Source organism: Macaca fascicularis, chromosome 14 (genome assembly GCF_037993035.2).
Source record: "Macaca fascicularis isolate 582-1 chromosome 14, T2T-MFA8v1.1".
NCBI classification, from domain to species: domain Eukaryota; kingdom Metazoa; phylum Chordata; class Mammalia; order Primates; family Cercopithecidae; genus Macaca; species Macaca fascicularis.
In genome coordinates, this window is record NC_088388.1 from 71,399,126 (window position 1) to 71,417,637 (window position 18,512).

At 54.5% G+C, this 18,512-nt stretch overlaps 1 protein-coding gene across 16 annotated transcripts in view; it reads right to left on the reverse strand.

The window, feature by feature from the left end:
• PDE2A (phosphodiesterase 2A) overlaps positions 1-18,512 on the reverse strand; it is a 99,958-nt gene that overhangs the window by 20,960 nt on the left and 60,486 nt on the right. For 7 of the 16 annotated variants that reach the window (XM_074014637.1, XM_045370267.2, XM_045370268.2 and 4 more), the window contains 3 exons: positions 13,250-13,339; positions 9,716-9,804; positions 683-792 (listed from right to left, as the gene is read on the reverse strand). The exons of 1 other annotated variant lie outside the window; for it this stretch is intronic. Coding sequence is in view for 7 of the 15 variants with exons in the window: in XM_045370267.2 (XP_045226202.2) it covers positions 683-792; positions 9,716-9,804; positions 13,250-13,339 (289 nt within the window). In the remaining 8 variants the exon portion in view is untranslated. The remainder of the gene's footprint in view (positions 1-682; positions 793-9,715; positions 9,805-13,249; positions 13,340-18,512) is intronic. 8 more of the 16 variants (XM_074014642.1, XM_074014638.1, XM_074014639.1 and 5 more) reach the window with 2 other exon arrangements.

Below are 18,512 nucleotides of genomic sequence, written 5' to 3' on the forward strand. Positions count from 1 at the left end.
TGACAAAAACAACCTCAGCAACAGCCTCTGCATGGAAGGAAACCCCTTCACTCAGTAACCTTCTCGTGATCCTCTCAGGGTTGCAGGGAGGAAGGCAGGTGAGGCTGAGCACCTCTATTTTACAGATTGGGAAACTGAGGTCTAGAAAGGGGAAGTGACTTGCCCAAGATCACACAGCAAGTCAGGTCTCCTGACTCCCAGTCTTGTGCACTTTCCACATCGAGACAGAGGACAGAGACCTAGAGAGACTGAGACACGAGGCAGAGAGAGACATGGCGGACAGGAGGCATGGAGGAAAAGAGAAAGAGAAATAGGGCCAATGACAGTGACAGAGAGAGTGTGAGAACAACTACAGCCCCATCCAGCATCAGGCACAAGCACATCACAACCACAGCCACGGGCCACTGAGCCCTCGCATGTGCCAGGCTCTTAACATGCATGATCTCACTTGTGCCTCCTTGAAACACCCCCTCAAGGTAAATACTATTGTCCCATTTTATAGTCAGGAAGTTGAGGCTCAGAGAGTTTAGTAGCACAATAGAGAGAGAATTAGATGGAGGGATTGCTAGAGACACAGCAAGAGAAAGAAGAAGACAGAGATGAAGAGGGGTAGAAGACAGACATGACCTGGAGTGCAGGGGCCACAGTCCCTCCCTGCCCCTGCCCAGCCCCTAGCCCTTACCTTGGGTATGAGGAGCCAGTGGAGCCACCAGCCTGGCCAAGGGCTTCCCTGGCAGGTCTGAGAGGCCCAGCCCATTGCAGCCCAGCCGCTTCTGGGAGATGATAGCCTCCCTGAAAAGAGGACATGATGCCACCTTGAGAGCTCCCGGCTCAGGGAGGAGCAAGGCCTGGCCTGGGGACACAGGAAAGTTTGGACCCTGCACATGTGCAAGGATCTGGGCAAGCTGACCTGCCTCAGGGTGGACACGATGACAGCAAAAGTGAAAAAGTAGGGGACCCTGGCCCCTATGTGGAGAAACAGGCAGCCACAGTCTGGCCTCTGGTGCCCCTTGCTGGTAAAGGCTCAGGTGGGGCCCTGCACAGATCTTCCAGGCAGTGGGAGAGCACAGGAAGTAAATGCAGGGGCTCAGAGCTAGGCTGCCTGCTACGATCTGACCTTAGGCATGTGACCTGACCTCTCTGATCTTCCCAAGGAGAACTAGGGTGGGGAGAGAAGAACCCTCCCCGTCACCATCCTCAGAAAACAATTGTTGATCAACTTTTAGTGCTAAGCACAGGAGGTAATCATTATAACTAAAGTTTATTGGCCATTTCCTACGTCCCGTGCACAGCCCAAGCAACTCACATAGATGAACTCAGAGTTCCCAGCAATTCTATGAGTTAGATATCTTCATTTTCAGACGGAGAAGCTATGGCACCAAGAGGCTAAATACTTGTCCAGGGTCACACAGTGAATAAGTGGTAGAGCCAGGATTTGAACCCAGCCAGGCGGCACCAGGGCTAGGTCTAACCACTATGCTGGAAACTTTCCAAATACCTGTGGAGGTGTGAGCTTTGAACGGAGGGCAGGTGTGAATGTCAGGGTATGACAGTGGCAGAGGGGTGGTAGGAACCAAGGCAGGGGAGGTTGGTATGGGAAGAATGAGTTTCTCTCTGTCCCACCATACAACCCACCTCCTCTACCCCCTGGCCTCTGGTTCAACCTGCTTAATTAAGCACCTGAGTTTGCACCAAATGTCACTCCTTGACGATTAATCGTCCTGGGTTCTTCATCCCTCATGCCTCCACTTAATTGTGCTTGTAGGAACTGCCTGGCCTGGACAGAAGAGAAACCTGGGGAACTGTGTGCATACAGTGTCACTAAGGGAAGCCCAGCAAAGGTCACATGAGGAAAAAGAGGGGGTGGCCTGCAAGTCACAAGATCACTAGATCACAGACTCTAGACAAAACGAGGACCAAAGAAGTTGAGCATCTCGTTCAAGCTCACGCAGCATTCTGAACCAGGCCCATTCCTTCCTGGCCACTTTAAGTAATCCAGGATCTACAGGAACTGGTGGTTTCTCCCACCTTCCAGCCCTTACACCCAGGACCTTTAAGGTTCCTGGAGTGCTGGGCTCCAGTTCCCGGCTGTCCACATTGCCAGTCACCCCAGAAAGGAGAGGGACGTAGGGCGGCAGGAGAGCAATGGGAGCCATGTTTCCTGATGATTAAACTGATGAGATGAAGGCTAAGGCTTCATGGAGGCAGTGGGTGGCCCCCGAACAAACCCTGCCCAGCTCCTTGGCCTCGGACAATCTGGTTACCCGGAGGCCACAAGGTGGCACTGGTCCTTGCGTTGCTGGTCAGTGCGCACTGCAGCCTCATCCTGCTGACCCCCAACTATTCCCCTCCCACCCCTGGACTGGAGCTGCCTTGGCCTCTCTCCCAGGACCCTGACGAAAGAATCTGTCCTCAGCCTTTCTTCTTTTTTGCACAAAACCCCTCCGTGCTCACGGCCTCATGACTCTCCAGCCCTCACTCATGAGCTCCAGACCCCAGATACTCAAAGGCCACCTGGAGCCTCCCACCCACGTCCCTGAGGTGGCCCAGGGACCCCCATCCCATCTGAATTATTATCTCCACTCCCCCCACCTCACAGCAAAGCAGCACAACCATCCACTGGGTCTTTTGCAGCTTGTCCAAAAACCTGCCTTCTTTCCTCACCTCCCCATCCGATCAGTGAGTCACCTCCTAGGTATCACCCACAACTGTCCTCTGCTCTCTATGCCCAAGTCACTGCCCCGCTCACGTGGAGACACCTTTTCCCTGAACCCTGGAGCAGCCTCTCCCCGAGCCTCTAGCTTCCTAGCTGGGTCTCTTCAATTCATCCTCCATGCCAGAGCAAGAGTAAGCATTCTAGACTAAAAACCTCAGGGGAGGGTTCTACTTCAAGTCTCTCATTCCACTGAGTCCTTCTGGGTCAGGTTCAGTGCTGAGGGCTGAGGTGAGCAGAGGGGTCAGACATATGCCTCACCTGAGGAGGCCAAGGACATGCGGAGATCGACATACAGACCCACGCTTGAGTCGGGAGATGAGGGCTCTGCCAAAGGCAGGAAGAGCAGGCCCCAGCCCGCCCAGGTGCAGGGTATGATAGAGTCAGAGAAAGCTTCCTGTAGAGGGAGACACCTGAGTTGAGTCCTAAAGGACATACAGAGGCTATTGAGGCAGACAGGAAAGGATGTCCAGGGAACTGCATGTGCAAAGGCTTGGAGGCGAGAAGACTGTGTGCCTGCTGAAAGGTACGGCCACAAGGAGGTTGGTGTGGCCAGATAGCCGAGAGCAAGGCTAGACAGAGGCCAGGGCCCTATGGAGCTAGGCTTGAGCCTGAGGGCAGGGGGAGCCCTGGGAGGGATTTGAGCAGGGGACGGTAATGGTCAGGTGATTTCAGAACAATCTGATCGTGCTGCCTGGGTAGAACTCTCAACATAAGGAGATTGTGACACTGGAAACCTTGTCTCAGTGAGGGTCCCATCATCTTAGTGGCCCTGGACAAGAGAGAGGCTGGACTGGGATAGACCAACCTTGACTAAGCCGAGATGCCCCCAAGCACTGGGGCTTCCAAGGACCCTCAATTCTCAGGAAGCCTTGGCACCTTCCTCTGCAGCCTGCCCTCCCCCAGCTTTATAGGACCCCACAGCCCACGCTCACCTTAACCTATCCCTGTGGGAGCCCCTTTCCTCTGCCACAGCCCTCCCAGAACTGCTGTCCTCCTGAAGGCTCCAAAGATGCCCACAGACTGCAAGGGGGAATGTGCCGAGGCTGAGACTCCCTCACCCACATGGGAGTGGGAGCTTCGTCCACTGCTTAGACCCCCAATAGCTCCTTGCTGAACTTAGAGCAGCTCCCTGCTCCTCTCCAGTTCCTCCCTTACTACTCCACCACCCCCACCCTGCCTTCCAGGCTCATGCTTGGGCTTGTGGGGAACTCCACCCCCACAGGGCCAGCTGCCCAGGCGAAGGCTAATGACAGCACTGGGTGCCTGGGTGGTCATGGCCTGCCCCACTGAAGATAAGGACAGATGGGCACAGAGTGAAGAGAGGAATAGGCGTGGATTTTATGGCAGTTCCGTCCCTTTAACAACTATTTGTTTAATGGAAAAAGAATCGAGGGAAAGGTTCTCTGCTGGTAGGGCCAACAGCCTGGAAAGAGCTGGGTCCCCTGCACTTCTCTGAGCCCCTGTGTGTGTCTTTCTCGGGTCCTCTACTTTGGAGAAGCCCCTTCCTCCAACACCCACTAGGTACCAGGCATCAGCAAGCAGCCAAGCCTGTTGCTGAGCCCATCCTCCCACAGAACCCCATCCCCTCAGGGAACCCCCACCCTCACTGAGCCCCCCGACTCTCACTAAGTCTCCACCCCCTCACTGAGTCCCCATCCTCTCACTGAGTCCCCACCCCCTCACTGAGCCCCAATCCCCTCACTAAGCCCTCACCCTCTCACTGAGCCCCATCCCCTCACTGAGCCCCCATCCTCTCACTGAGCCCCCATCCTCTCACTGAGCCCCCATCCAATCACTGAGCCCCCATCCCCACACTGAGCCCCCATCCTCTCACTGATCTCCCATCCTCTCACTGAGCCCCATCCCCTCACTAAGCCCCCATCATCTCACTAAGCTCCCATCCCCTCACTTAGTCCCCATCCCCTCACTGACCCTCATCCTCTCACTGAGCCAGCATCCTCTCACTGGGCCCCCATCTTTTCACTCGGCCCTCATCCCCTCATTGAGCCCCCATCCACTCACTCAGCCCTCATCCTCTCACTCAGCCCTCATCCCCTCACTGAGCCCCCATCCTCTCACTGAGCCCCCATCCTCTCACTGAGTCCCATCCCCTCACTCAGCCCTCACCCCCTGAGCCCCCATCCTCTCACTGAGCCCCATCCCCTCACTTGGCCTCATCCTCTCACTCAGTCCCCATCCCCTCGGCCCTCATCCCCTCATTGAGCCCCCCATCCCCTCACTGAGCCCCCATCCTCTCACTGAGCCCCCATCCTCTCACTGAGCCCCCATCCCCTCACTGAGCCCCCATCCTCTCACTGAGCCCCTATCCCCTCACTAAACCCCATACCCTCGCCAAACCCTCATCCTCTCACCTAGCCCTCATCCTCTCACTGAGCCCCATCCCCTCAGCCCCCATCCCCTCACTGAGCCCCCATCCGCTTAGCCCTCATCCTCTCACTGAGCCCCCATCCCTCACTGAGCCCCCACCTTCTCAATGAGCCCCCATCCCCTCACTGAGCCCTCATCCTCTCACTGAGCCCTCATCCTCTTACTTAGCCCTCATCCTCTCACTGAGCCTCCATCCCCTCACTGAGCACCCACCTTCTCACTGAGCCCCCACCCCCTCATTCAGCCCCCATCATCTCACTCAGCCCCCATCCCCTCACTCAGCCCCCATCTTCTCACTCAACCACCATCCCCTCACTGAGCCCCAATCTTCTCACTCAACCACCATCCCCTCACTGAGCCCCCATCCTCTCCCTGAGCCCTCATCCTCTCACCTAGCCCTCATCCTCTCACTGAGCCCCATCCCCTCACTCAGCCCCCATCCCCTCACTCAGCCCTCATCCTCTCACTGAGCCCTATCCCCTCACTCAGCCCCCATCCTCTCACTGAGCCCCATCCCCTCACTCAGCCCTCATCCTCTCACTGAGCCCCATCCCCTCACTCAGCCCCCATCCTCTCACTGAGCCCCCATTCCCCACTAAGCCCACACCCTCTCAATGAGCCCCCACACTCTCACTCAGCCTCCATCCCCTTACTTAAGTTCCTACCCTCTCACTGAGCCCCTCACTCTCACTGGGTCCCAATCCCTTCTCTGGGCCACCCCACTCTCACTGAGCCCTCATATCCTCACTGGGTCCCCATCCCCTCACTGAGGCTGCCCACTGTCACTGAGTCCCCATCCCCTCACTGAGCCCCCCACTCTCACTGAGCCCCCAGGACCCGGACCCTCTTTTCGCCCTCCTTCCCTCAGCATGTGAGGATCCTGATATGGGAGCAGACCGTTCCCGGTGTCCTCCGAGACAAACCCTAGGGATGGTCAGATTCTGTAATGAAAGACCTGGTCAGTTTAGCGGAAGAAATTTCTAAGGGATGGGCCCTGAGGACCCCCAAGTGGTAGCGGAGGGAGACAGCCAGCCTGGGCCGAGGTGGGCGGTGGGTGCTTCAGTTGCAGCTGAAAGGCCTGAGATTTTTGCTGCACTCAGCAGCAGGTAATCAGAGGCTTTAAGATAGCAGGAGACACAAGAAGAGGAAGGCGGCAGAGCTGGGGCCTGAAACAGTCTGGGAGATGGAGGTGGGGCACCAACAAGAGGGAAGTGAAGCCTCCTTTCAGGAAGACCCTGGCCCAGGCAGCCTTCCAGGATTCTCTCCTCTCCAGCTCTGAGGCCCTTTGCAGCCCTTACAATTCAGAGTCTCACCAGCCCTCAACATCAGAATGTTCAGCCTATCATTTTACAGAAGGGCAGATGGAGGTCCAGGGAGAGGGCATCGATTGGGATTGCAGCCCTGTTGTCCTGGATCCCAGGTCTCTGACTCCCAGCCCAGGGTTCTTCCTGTGAACAGACCCATCCCTAAGGGAGGCCAATATGGCCCAGACCCCTTTTCTGAAAGTTGGTTCCTTCTCAGTGTCAGGGAACTGTGGAGCAGGCTTCCCCAAGAGGGTTTCTGGTCAGGCCATGAAAGATAAATAAAATGGGATTGACTGAAATGAAAGTGGAGCAGGAAAGGTCTTTACAAGGGAGTGAACAGCCCTTACAAGCACCAGAAGACAAGAAAGCCAGACACACTGGGGGGATGCAGCTGAGCATCTGAGACCCTGCAGAGTGGCAGGAACAGGGGCAGGTGGGGCTGGGAGCTGGGGCGGGGGGGCCTCCTCACTCCCGCCTTGACCCTTTTTCACCCTGCCTCTCCCCACACCGCCCTGAGCCCATTCCCTGCCCGTTGCCTCGGGCCTCCTTATCTGTCTTTATGATTCAGCCTCCACGCCACACCTGCTGCTGTTTGCCAGCCGTCCAGGGTTTCCTGGAGGAGCACCCTCCACACACCCCCACCTCCTCGGGCACTGCGAGAGCCTCAGGCTCCATGGCAGCCTGCAGGTCGGTCCCTCTCCCTCCTGGGGGACCAGAGCCACAGAGGTCACCATCTGAAGGACCCTGTACCCAACCCCGCCCATTTCACAGAAAAAGAGGCCAGAAAGGAAGGTGTTTTCTCAAGGTCACTCAAGGCTAATCGCTGGTTGGGACTTGGGGGTGCAAGTAACAATCACTGAGCTCCTGCTGTGTGCTGGCCCCTGTGCCAAGCACTTGGGACCTGTCATCCATTAAGCCAATAGACCAGGCCTCAGGCAGGAAAGCAGAGAGACAGGGACGGGGCTGAGCTAGAATCCAGACCTGTCTGAATCCCATTCCAGTGCTCTTCCCTCTTCCATACACCTGGGTCTCAAGTCCCCATCCTGCTGGGAGCTCCTGAGAGCAGGGCCCAGCCAACCCTGGGGCCTCTCCGCCCTAACTGTGGAGGTGGGCTCACCACCAGACACCAGGCACAAAGGTGGGCAAGCAAAGCTCAGATACCAGAGAGAGCACTGGGCCTGGGCCTTCACCCTAATCCTTTTTCAGGTAGCAGCTGAGCCTGGCAAGCCACTCACCTTCACAGGGGCCATGGAAAGAATTCCCGTTTGGGGATGATGACGGGTATGTCCTGATGATGGGTATGTCCCCTGGGAGGTCCTCGCTGCCCTGACCCTCTTGTCTTCTCATTCCCTGGCCCTCCTCCTGGAATCTTCAACCCCTGTCTCCCAGCAGGCACTCACCTCCCCATCTCCACTGAGCTCTGGGATAATTGGATTTGAACATTCACTTTTAATTGATTTTTTTTTTTTTGTATTTTTTCCAAAGGGCTTTCTGAGTCTGAAGTGGTTGGAGGGAGGATGCTGAAAGGGCAGCTGATGCCAAGGATCTGAGCCCTCTCAAAGATTCCTGGACCACAGATACGCACCCACTCCACATGCCCAGACAGCTGAGGGGAGCATGTGTGGGTCCCAGGGGGTGGAACAAACCTGCAGGCTGCCCCCCACTGCCTCCTGAGCCTGTTTTCCTGCATCCCTCCCAGGAAGGCCGCCCAGGCTGCTTCGAGGAGCCTTCCTGGAGGAGTGGAGCTTATATGAAGCAAAGTTCTTTAGAGTTAGAGGTGGGGGTTGCTGGAGGAGAGCAGTTCTTTAGAATTAGAGGAGAAAGGGGAACATGACCACATTTTCCCTGTTAAGACTCTAAAGACCTTTCAGACGATCCTCTTACAGATGGGACATGAAGGCTAGAGAGAGGTGGCAGTGGCTTTGTTCCCATGCTCCTTGACGGAGACGTTGTTCGGGGAAGGTGAAAGGAGCTCAGTGGGAGAATAGGAGGTGGGAAGGTGACTATCAGAGCAGAACCAACTCCTTCCATGGGAAAAGGCTGGAGAGAGACCAGCATCCTAGAAACCAGGGTTTCCAGCACCAGGAGGGGCCTCAGGACCATGAGTCCAGCATCCTCAAACAGGAACTCTTTCCATGGCCCCTGTGAAAGGTGAGTGGCTTGCCAGGCTCAGCTGCTACCTGAAAAAGCCACGTCCCTGGATCACTTGGCCTGCTGGAAAAGTCCTCCTCATAGGGGTAGAGAGCTGCCTTCTGGGGCACCCCCACTGGTGCCCACTCTGCCCTCAGCTCCTGCCTAGTGCCCCCTGGGCCCCACAGTGGCTCTGCATTCAGCGCTTAGCAGGCAATGGCCACATCCTTTATAGCCCGCCTTCTCCCAGCAGCATGCCTGCCCTCAACATTTTCTCATCTGGTAAGTTCCACTTCCTCTCACTGTCCCCTAAATGGCCAGGAGTCAGAAGACCCGAGTCCTAGGCCTGGCTCTGCCTCATACCTGGCATGTGACCTTGGTCATGTCTCATGATATCCACCCATCTGGAAAATGAGGAGGCTGAATTAAATGGGCATCGAGGTATCAGGGGGCCAAGTGCACTGATCCCAAGATCCTGAAGTCAGTGATTCCAGCATTCTCTCGCAATGGTAATCCCCAACAGATAGTCCTCACCACAGATCAGGCCTGACTTAAATGCTTTACATGTGTGACACACATTTAATCCTCCCCACAATCCTATAAGTACCATTAGTATCACCATTTCACAAACAAAATTGACGCACAGAGAGGTTGTGTCATTTGCCCAAGGTTGCACAGCTAGTAAACAGGGAGCTAAGATTTGAACCCAGGCAGTGGGGCTCCAGAACCCTCAGCAGGACGCTGCCTCTGATCTCCCTGTTCTCAGATGCAGGGAGTTGGCACCGTGAGCTCCTGCAGGCCCAGCATGCTGGGATTCCAAGTCCAGCCTCACAGTAGTTCTCACAGCATGCTGGTGTTCTAACTGATAGACCCCATAGCCCCAACGTTCTGAGACTCTGCTCTGAGGAGGCCGCAGCCATTTAGAAGCAATTAGAAGGAGAAAATTCACCATCACTTGGTACTTTCTCTGTGCCTATCCATTTCCCCAACAAAGAGAAGACATTGCTTCTGCCCTTCTATGCTGGGGTCAGCAACCTGGCCAATGAATCCCACCTGGCAGGGAGGCAGAGATCAAGGTTAGATGGGGAGGGTCAGACCAGTTGACCTTGGATGGTGCCTTAGCCCTGAGAATCCTTGGCCATGCAAGAGGGCAATGGGGGTGCAGAGAATGGCTCACCAGACTTTCCCCTCCTGGGGCAGTTCATGTGGGGGGTCCTCACACACCAGCCGGGACTCCCCATCCAGCAGGTAGGTGTAGACAGTTTCCTAGGACAGAAGGCACTTATGAAACCCTGTGGAGAGGTCCTCTCAGCTGCCCAGTCCCAGCCTGCATGCAGGGGTCTACGGGGCAAGGTCATGGAACCTGTGGGAGTGGAGCTCTGGCAATGATCTGTTTGGTTTTCTCTCCAGGTGATTCTAAGATGCAGCCAGGGCAGCAATACACCTTGTGAACTAAGCGCCTTGTCCTCTCCTCTTGGAAGGAATTCCAAGCAGGATTCATCAACCTGCGACTTTCTTTACCACCCAAAACCCAACGTGCCAGGCAAAGAATTTGAAGGACTGAAGGTGCAGACAAATCACCTCCCATCCGGGGATATTTCCCTGCCTGACTCCAGCCTCAGACATTCAGCAAACAATAACCGAGCATCCACTCTGAGCTGTACCAGGGATGGGGCTCGGAATGCTCCAGGAAGCATCCCTCCTTCAACTCTACAAGAAACCACACACCTATAACCCCAGCCAAGGGAGGAGCACAGAGCAGGGCACTGCACCATCCTCTGTGGGGGCTGGAGAGGGCTTCTTGGAGGAAGTGACCTTTCAGCTGTCACTGAGTGGGAATTAGACACATTCAGGGAGTGGGCAGGGTGCAGAATGGGCTCCCAGGCCTTGTTGCAGGTACACAGGTAGGTCCAGAGGTGTATAGAGCATGGAGCGTTTAGGAACAGATAGTGAGGGAAGGGGCACCAGGGATGGGCCCGAGGTCAGTAGGGCTGAGTGGGATGGGCCTTACGAACAGAACTGGGGGCAGGACAGGACGTGCGCAGGGAGACGTGAGCAGATTTGTATTTTGGAAAGATTGCTCCTCAGAGGGAGATCAAAGCTCTTGCTCTTTAATCCTCCCTCCCCAAGGGCCCAGAGCAGCTCTGGCCTCAGTTCCAGGCCATGTCTTGGCAGAAGTAGTTGCCCTCACTGACCTACAGGCAAAAATCTACATTCCTTCCAAGCAGAACTGGCAACCCTTAGGGATCCCTGACCAACCCCCATGCAACATAGCCTTGACCACAACTCTGTGTTTTCTCTGCAGGAGGGTGGAAAAGGGTTTGCCTCCCAGCTGAGGGTATCCTGGAGGACTTCGGGAGGAGGTGACAGTGGAGCTACGTCTTGAAGGCCCACACTCAGTAAATATGGAATCCTTCCCAGAAGAAGCAGTTGCCTTCCATGACTCTGAGAGTCCACAATCCTGCCAGCCACTCTCGTTGTCATCGGCTGTCCCCAGCCAGCCCCCACTCCCTCCCAATCCCCAGGAGATGCCTGGCCACTACTTCCAGAGACACTGAGCCAGGTTCAGTGGTGGGTGTGGCATGGGGTGGGAATGATAAGGCCTGAAGGGAGTGAGAGGGGCAGACACCCTCTTGTTTGGCTGGAATGAAACCTAAGTGGGATGTTCAGGGATAAAGAATTCAGTGGGAAGGAGGCCGCCCACTCCTCGGCTATATCTAGCCTCCTTGTCATCCATCTCTTCCAGCAGCCTGGGAGAGGTCTGAGTTATCTGGCCCAAAGAGGTTGAGAGACCAGGCAGGGTCACACAGAAAGTCCTACCCATGCAGAGGGAGGGGTGGGTAATCCATGGGGGCAGAGGGGGACAGATCCTTGCTTCACTTCCGGATGTCCGTATGTCTCCCACCCCCTCACTCAGTCCTCTGAGTTAAAATTAGCTGAGTCTATTGGAGAGAAGGAGGGAACCATTTCAGACACATCAGCACCATCTGCATTCGGGGCTGCCTGCCACAATGGGTGCTGATGAGGAAGCCAGGTGCCAGCAGCTCTCCTCCCTGGGCGGGGGTCCCCTCCCCATCTCTGCTCCCTTCCCTGGGGGCAGCAGAGCAGACCTCAGCTCCCTTACCTCACTGGGGGCTGAGCCCCTCTGTGCAACCAAGCCAGGACTCCTGAAAGTCAGGGCTTCCCTACCTCCTATAGGTCTCTTGGGGGGGTGCCAGGGTTGACATTTCCTACCGTCCCAGGAACCTGGACCACAGCTGTCATCCCAGCCCCCAGCTTTGGGGAGACAATTAATCTGTCACAGAGCATCTAGGCTGGCACAGCCACCAGGGCACCCTGCCTGTGAAACAGAGCCAGTCACTTCCTCCTCCCACCCTAGGGCAGCCTCAGTGGCCACAGAGGCTCTTGGGGCAGCTCTGCAGAAACCGACCTGCCAGCTTCTACCACCCTCCCTTTCCAGATGTGCCTCCACCCCAGGCCAGATGTTGCCTTAGTCTCATCCTTCTCTGGGAGGATTTATTTTTGGGCTCCAACATGCCACCCACTTCCTACCAATTTCACACTCAATAAAGCTCACTCATTAGCCCTCCTCCTGGGCTCTGAACTTCTAGGAGGTTTGGGGAAGGCAGAGCTGAGGAGAGGGAATGGGGGTGCTTAGATACCAAGTCCCATTTATCCCTGTCATGCTGTGTGACCTTGGGACAAGCGCCCTCCCTCTCTGGGCCTCCGGTGGTTCATCCATCAAGCAGATTCAGGGACAATGGGCTCCGGAGGGATGCGAAGGTCACATTCTGAGTTGGCCATGTTTCCTGGAGCAGAGGCTGCCCTTGGCAGTGTTTAGAGTAGGGAAGAGGACATTTAAGGCTATCGGGACTCAGTCAGGGCATCTCCTCCTCCAGGAAGTCTTCCATGCCCTTTAGGCTGGATCAGACTCCCTTCCCCAGACTCCAAAAGTCCCCTGCTTCTCTCTATCTGGCACAACTGACAACCTGCTACTTTGGGCCTCAAGGGCCAGTTTACCCATCCTCCTGCCTAAGGGATGAACAGTGGCCATTGAAGCCAGGTTGGGGAGTGGCCTGGAATAGATGACAAGGGGCACAATCTCCCCAGTAACGCACTTTGGGCTCAGGCAACCATGATCACCATCCTCCATCTTCCCCAAACCTGCAACTCATCCATGGTATTCGGATGGGACAAAGAGAAAGATGCTAAAATGCTGCTAGAGGCCATTTTCCCAGCCTCCCATCTCCAGGCAGGGCACTTTAACCCAATGCACATCTATTCATCAAAGCTGAGCCCTATTCTAGTACCTCCCAGACCTGGTTTCCAGGAAGTTCTTCTACATGTCTACCCTCTACTTCTCCTGCTGCATGGATTCCAAAACCCAGCTGGCTCCACCACGTCCTGTTATCCTAGGTGAATCCCTTTCATTATCTGAGACATAGCTTTTCCGCTTAACCTCTAAGGCCCCTTCTGGCTCAGCTGTTGCAGGATTCCTATGCAAGTTCATTCCTTGGTGCTTCGCTTCAGGCTTCCTCCTCCAGAAAGCCATCTCAGAACACCCACCCAGACCCTTCACTTCCCCATGAAAGTCCTCTGGGCAGGGACCCTGCCTCTTCCTTCCCCCTTGACCCTGAATGAGGTACAGCGTAGAGCTGGTCAAAGGCTTAGGGGGCGGGGTGGGAAGTGTGGGGCAAGGGCGGGCACCTACCACTCGGGGAAGCACAGCTGACAGGGCCTCCTTGACAGCACGTTGCAGGCCCGAAATGTCGATGACAGAGCCCAGACTCAGCAAAGCATCCTGGAAGAGAGGAGAAGGCAGTGAGGGGCTTTGCCGGGCAGGCCAGGGCAGACCCATCTGCCCAAAGGATTGTGAGCAAAACCCCCCAGCTTAGTCCAGAGCCCAAGGCTTTCAGGAATCCCAGGATCTTAGGATCTCAAAATCAAACAGTCTTAAGGCCATATAAGGTTCAAGTACCCTCATCTTACAAGTGGGGAAAATGAGGCTCAGAGAAGGGCCAGGGACAGGGACTTAGCAAAGGCCTCACAGTGAGTCAACAGGTCAAGCCTGGCCTAGACTCTAGGTCCCTCGTTCTCTAGTCAAGGACAATTCTGGCATAGTAGGGAAACCACAAGGCTCCAAATTAAAACAAAACAAGCAAACAAACAAACAAAAAAACACCCAAATTTGAATCCTAGCTCCACTGTGTATGAGCAATGAGTGTCTTGGTTGAGTCACTGAGCCTCAGTCTCCTATCTGTAAGTTGGAAGCAGCTGGGGCTGTTGCCCCCTACAGGCTGACATGAAGACAATATGAAATTGAGCCCTTAAAAATGAAAATAAAAATGAATCAGAGCCCTAAAAGTGCCTCACAGAATGCCCAACACAGAGTAGATGCTCAGCTGAATATTCGCTGAAGCTGGGTCCCGCTCACTTTCCCCAGAAGGAAGGTGGTCTCACCTAGTCTCATTTTTCCAGCCTAGTGAGGGGCTGGGTTGAGAGTATCAAGAGCCTATGGGGTGCATGACCCATAAGGTGGGAGAACAGTTGGGCCATCCCTGGCAACTATAGGAGGAGAAGGAGACGTCAGCCTTGACTGCCTCACAGCCTTCCCATCCCAGGAACAGAACTCGTCCTTGCAGAGCCGGAACGGAGACAAAAGTCCCTGCTTCTCGCTCTATTAACTTGGCCAGAGCCATGGGGATCAAAGAGAAAGGTAACAGAACAAAGGAAACGAGGGCCAAGGCAAGATCGTGACTCACACCATCCACCAGCCATGCCCTCCCGCAAGCCCTTGGAAGTCCTTTCAGATGTCTTCCCAGTGGAAGGCTGGGTCTGTGTTCAGAAAGCAAAGTGATTAACTGCAAGATGAAGGAGACATGGCTGGGTCCCCATTCATGTGAACATGATATGAAGTTGAGTGTCTTAAAAGACCACAGCTCAGCATGAGCCCACAGTGTAAGCATGACTGGCAAGAAATAAAAATGCTCAAACTGCAGGACATATTAATAGAGGTATGTTAACCCAATTGGGAAAATGACAGTTCCCCCACTTTTATAGTCTAGTTAGACCATCCCCTGTCCATTGTGTCCCAGGTGCTGACAAGATGAGACTCATCCAGAGGAGGCGACCTATGAAAGGAGGGAATTGGAAACCAAGTTTTGCATGTGACTAAGACTGGATAACCCAGGGGTGCCTCATCTAAAGCAGAGGAGACCCAGGGTTATCAGTCTCCAACTCCAATTTCTCAGACCCTCCTAGATGGCGGATCTGAACTCTGGCCCCATGGACAGACTGGGGACCCATAGGATTCCACAGGAGGCTGGCCTTGGTCTAGTGGGATGAAGGACCTTCTTCCAAGCAGGGCCACACTACAAAGGCATGCTACAGGTCACCAGGAGAGAGGGAGCAAGTGAGCTGCCCATCCTCAAGGGTGCGCAAGAGTGGGCTGAATGCCCATTTGCCAGAAAGCTCCATGCTGGGCTCTAAATGAAGCCTTGCATACAGGCTTCAGCTCCAAATTTCACTCCTGGGTCTTCTTGGCTGCAGTTTCCTCCTCTACCCCCATGGATCCTGTGTTCCCAGGAGGAGGGCAGCAGTGGGCCTTCTCCCCAGATGCTTACTCAGCATCACCTTCTCCAACACCCAGGCTTCCTTGGTCCCTCCCACTGCTCAAGAATGAAGATACATATCTTGGTCATGGGAAGATGTCTGCCGTCAGACATCAGAAGCTACTGATTCCAGACAACACAATACCCAAATTGGATCACTTGTCCTTCGACCCTTAGGCTCCTCATCACAGCACAGACACCTTCAGCACCACACAGTCACAGACCCCACATCCTTGCAGACATCCCAGCATGCCTTCAGACACCATCCACATGCGCACATACACACACATGTTCTCACTGGTACAGTTCCTTACAGATTCACAGGGCAAGAGCTCGAGTGATGCCTGTGTACAATACACACAGGCTATTATGGCCTTCCAAGGTCAATTCTGAAGACTAAAAAGGGGAGGAAGAGCTGATGCCCCCAATACTCCCAAGATAGTCTTCCAGACGCATGCTCCCCAGACCAGGGCTCTAAAGACAGTGCAGAAGGTGGTGTTAGTTTATGTCTATTCCTTCCTGGAGGCAGAGGAGTCAACAAGCTGACTCCTGAGAGGCCCTGCCCTTGGTGGAGTCTGACGTACGTGATGTGGACTTGGGGAAGAGAGACCCAGGTGACAAAGTGAGCCTGATACAGGGGGAGAAATTTTTCAAAGCCACAGGCTTCAGAGAGCTAAGTCTCCTCATTTGACCGATGAGGAAGCTGAGGTTCAATGAGAAGCAATGATCAACCTGTGGTGAGCCAGCCAGTCAGGGCAGAGTCAGGTCCAGAACCCAAACCTCTGGATCTCTAGCCCCTGTCTGGTTCCTGCTCAGCACCTGATCCCCAGCTCCCACCCTAGGGGGCTCAGAAAGAACAGTCTGTCCTTTGTTCTGATTGGTGGACTCCTCAACCTGCCCTTTGCTTCAATTGGGGAATGCCCTCAACTGTCCTTTACTGGAATTGGTGGGTGCCTGCCTGACCTTTGCTCTGATTGTTCAGTTTTCTGTGACTTTTCAGGCCAAAGGCAGGATAATAGCAATAAGGAGATCAGGAAAAGAAAGTTGGGGAGAGTTGGGGCAGCAGCAGGGAAGGGTTTCCCATCTGTGCCAGAGTGGACTGGATGGCAATGTGACCGATGAAGCCCAAGGCTCTCTGCAGGCATCCCTCTGTCAATCTACCTCCTGGTCCTACCCAGCCTGCCCCAGGAGTGGAGGGTGTTGGGTGCAGGAACTGAAGCTGGGAAGAGCCACTTCAGATCTGGCACTCAAAGGGGCCTTCAAGGCTTGCTCAAATGCCATCTCCTCCATGAATCTTCCTCAGATCTCAAAGCAACCTCACCCCATTGCATCAACTCAGGGGAGGAAACAGCTCAAATTGCAAAGCCTATGAAGTGTGGGCTCAGAAGGAAGAGTCACTGCTTCAGTGAAGGAAGGAGAGAATCAGTGGGGAGCAGCTGAGAATGGGAAGCAGGGAGATTCCTGAATTGAAGGCACAGATGGGGAGCGAGGCTTAAATCAGGGGCCTTCAATCTTAAAAGGAAGAGGAAAGGAAAAATACAGACACAGCTTTACCTGCTCACATGCCCATCTACACATGCCACACAAATACATATTGCCATGCACACACCTCTATTCATATGTATGTGCACAGTCTCTCACATAAACATGCACACAGACAGATCAAAAGGCAATCATATATTCAATGCATACACAAGGCTGCACTTATGCATGCACACCACACACACACACACACACACACACACACACATATACACATACACAAACTCAGGCTCGAGATGGGGTGAAGGAAGTCACATTTCCTGCCTTCACAGCTTTTTGGAACAAATATCAGTATAGATATCAGCATAAAAGCCAGGCAATTTCCCAGACCACAGGGGAGAACTTGTGGTGTGTAGGAAAGAGCCACAATTTCCAGTCCTGTCCCAGATTGACTACATAAGTTCTGTGTGGCCTTAAGCAACAACTTTCCTCTTCTGAGCCTCAGTTTTCTCATTACTAAAAAATGGATCTTTCTAGCTCTGCAGCATATAGTTCTATGGTTTTGTGGTTTAATTCAATGAAGCTGGACAGATGAGTGGGTGGGTGGATAGATGAATGGGTGCAGGATGGGTTGGGAGTAGATGGATGGTGGATGGATGGGTAGGTGGATAGGTAGATAGGTGGCTGGGTGGGTGGGTAGATGGATAGATGGAGCCTTTCTGCTCTCCCCAGCTCCACCTGCAGCTCTGTAGTCTGAGGTAGGGCCAGTCAGCACCACAGACAGCACCATTACCAAGGACTTATCTTTCATTCACCCCAGATACCAAGAAAGGGGAGCCTGTTCTGAGTCAGGCCTCCTCTGAAGCCAGGGTTGCGGCTCAGCCTTGGGCTGGATCTGCATTTCTGCACTTATCTGGGGAGAGGAGAGGGTCTGGACTAAATTACTTCTAACTCCTTCTTAAAGCCTAAGATTCTATGAAACCAGAGACCTTGGTCTTACCCCCTCTGGAGCCACAAGCACAAGACCAACGCCCTTCCTGAGGGTTGGGGTCACTGCCATAAGATGCTCTCCTTATGGAGAGCTCTCCACGAGTCTCTATGCCTTTCCCCACCTCCACAGGTCCTCCTATGGCTCTCCCCGCTGCCTGGCACTGGCTCCATGCCTCCTTCTCTACAAGGAAGCCTCACAGTGCCCCTCACACTGGCCTACAGGAAGGCAATAACATCAAACTCAAGAGTCAAGTACCTCCCAAGGTCCAGCTGTGCTCTTGGGACTGTCCATTCACACTGATTCATGCAACTCTGCTTGCGTTAGGTCCTCTGCGAGGCCCTCCTCTCTCTGTGGGCCTTGGTGTCCCCTTCTCTAAAGGGAGGGGTCCTTCTAGATCCCCCCAGGACCTCGGAGTCCACAAACTCTCTGTCCATCACCCCTTGCCTTCCTTTCAGGTGGACCTGCCTCCCTCCCTGCCTCCCTCGGCCGACGTCCACCTCTGTCCCAGCCTGCACTCCTGTTCCTCTCCAGGAGTCTTGACGTCTTTTCCCACCTCCGCGTCCTCTCTTCCTCTCATAGCTTCTCCTCCCACTCTCCATCTCTCTCTCTCCTGCATACTTCCTGCCCCCACCTACTCTTGTGTCTCCAGCCCACTCCTCCCACAAACCTCCAAATAGTCACCTTGAGAACACGGGGAGAAAGCACCTAACTCGAGAGAAGCACCCACAGAATGGAGAACCCAGGAAGGCAGCTAGAGGGGAAACAGGGGGTGCCAGGCAAGTGTCATCTATGCCTCTTTTGCTTCCTCTCTCCTGTTCTGGTGGGCAATGTACATAGTCTCTTATCTTTCCAGAGGACGGGGCCCTTCAAGGGCACAGGAGAACTTATCG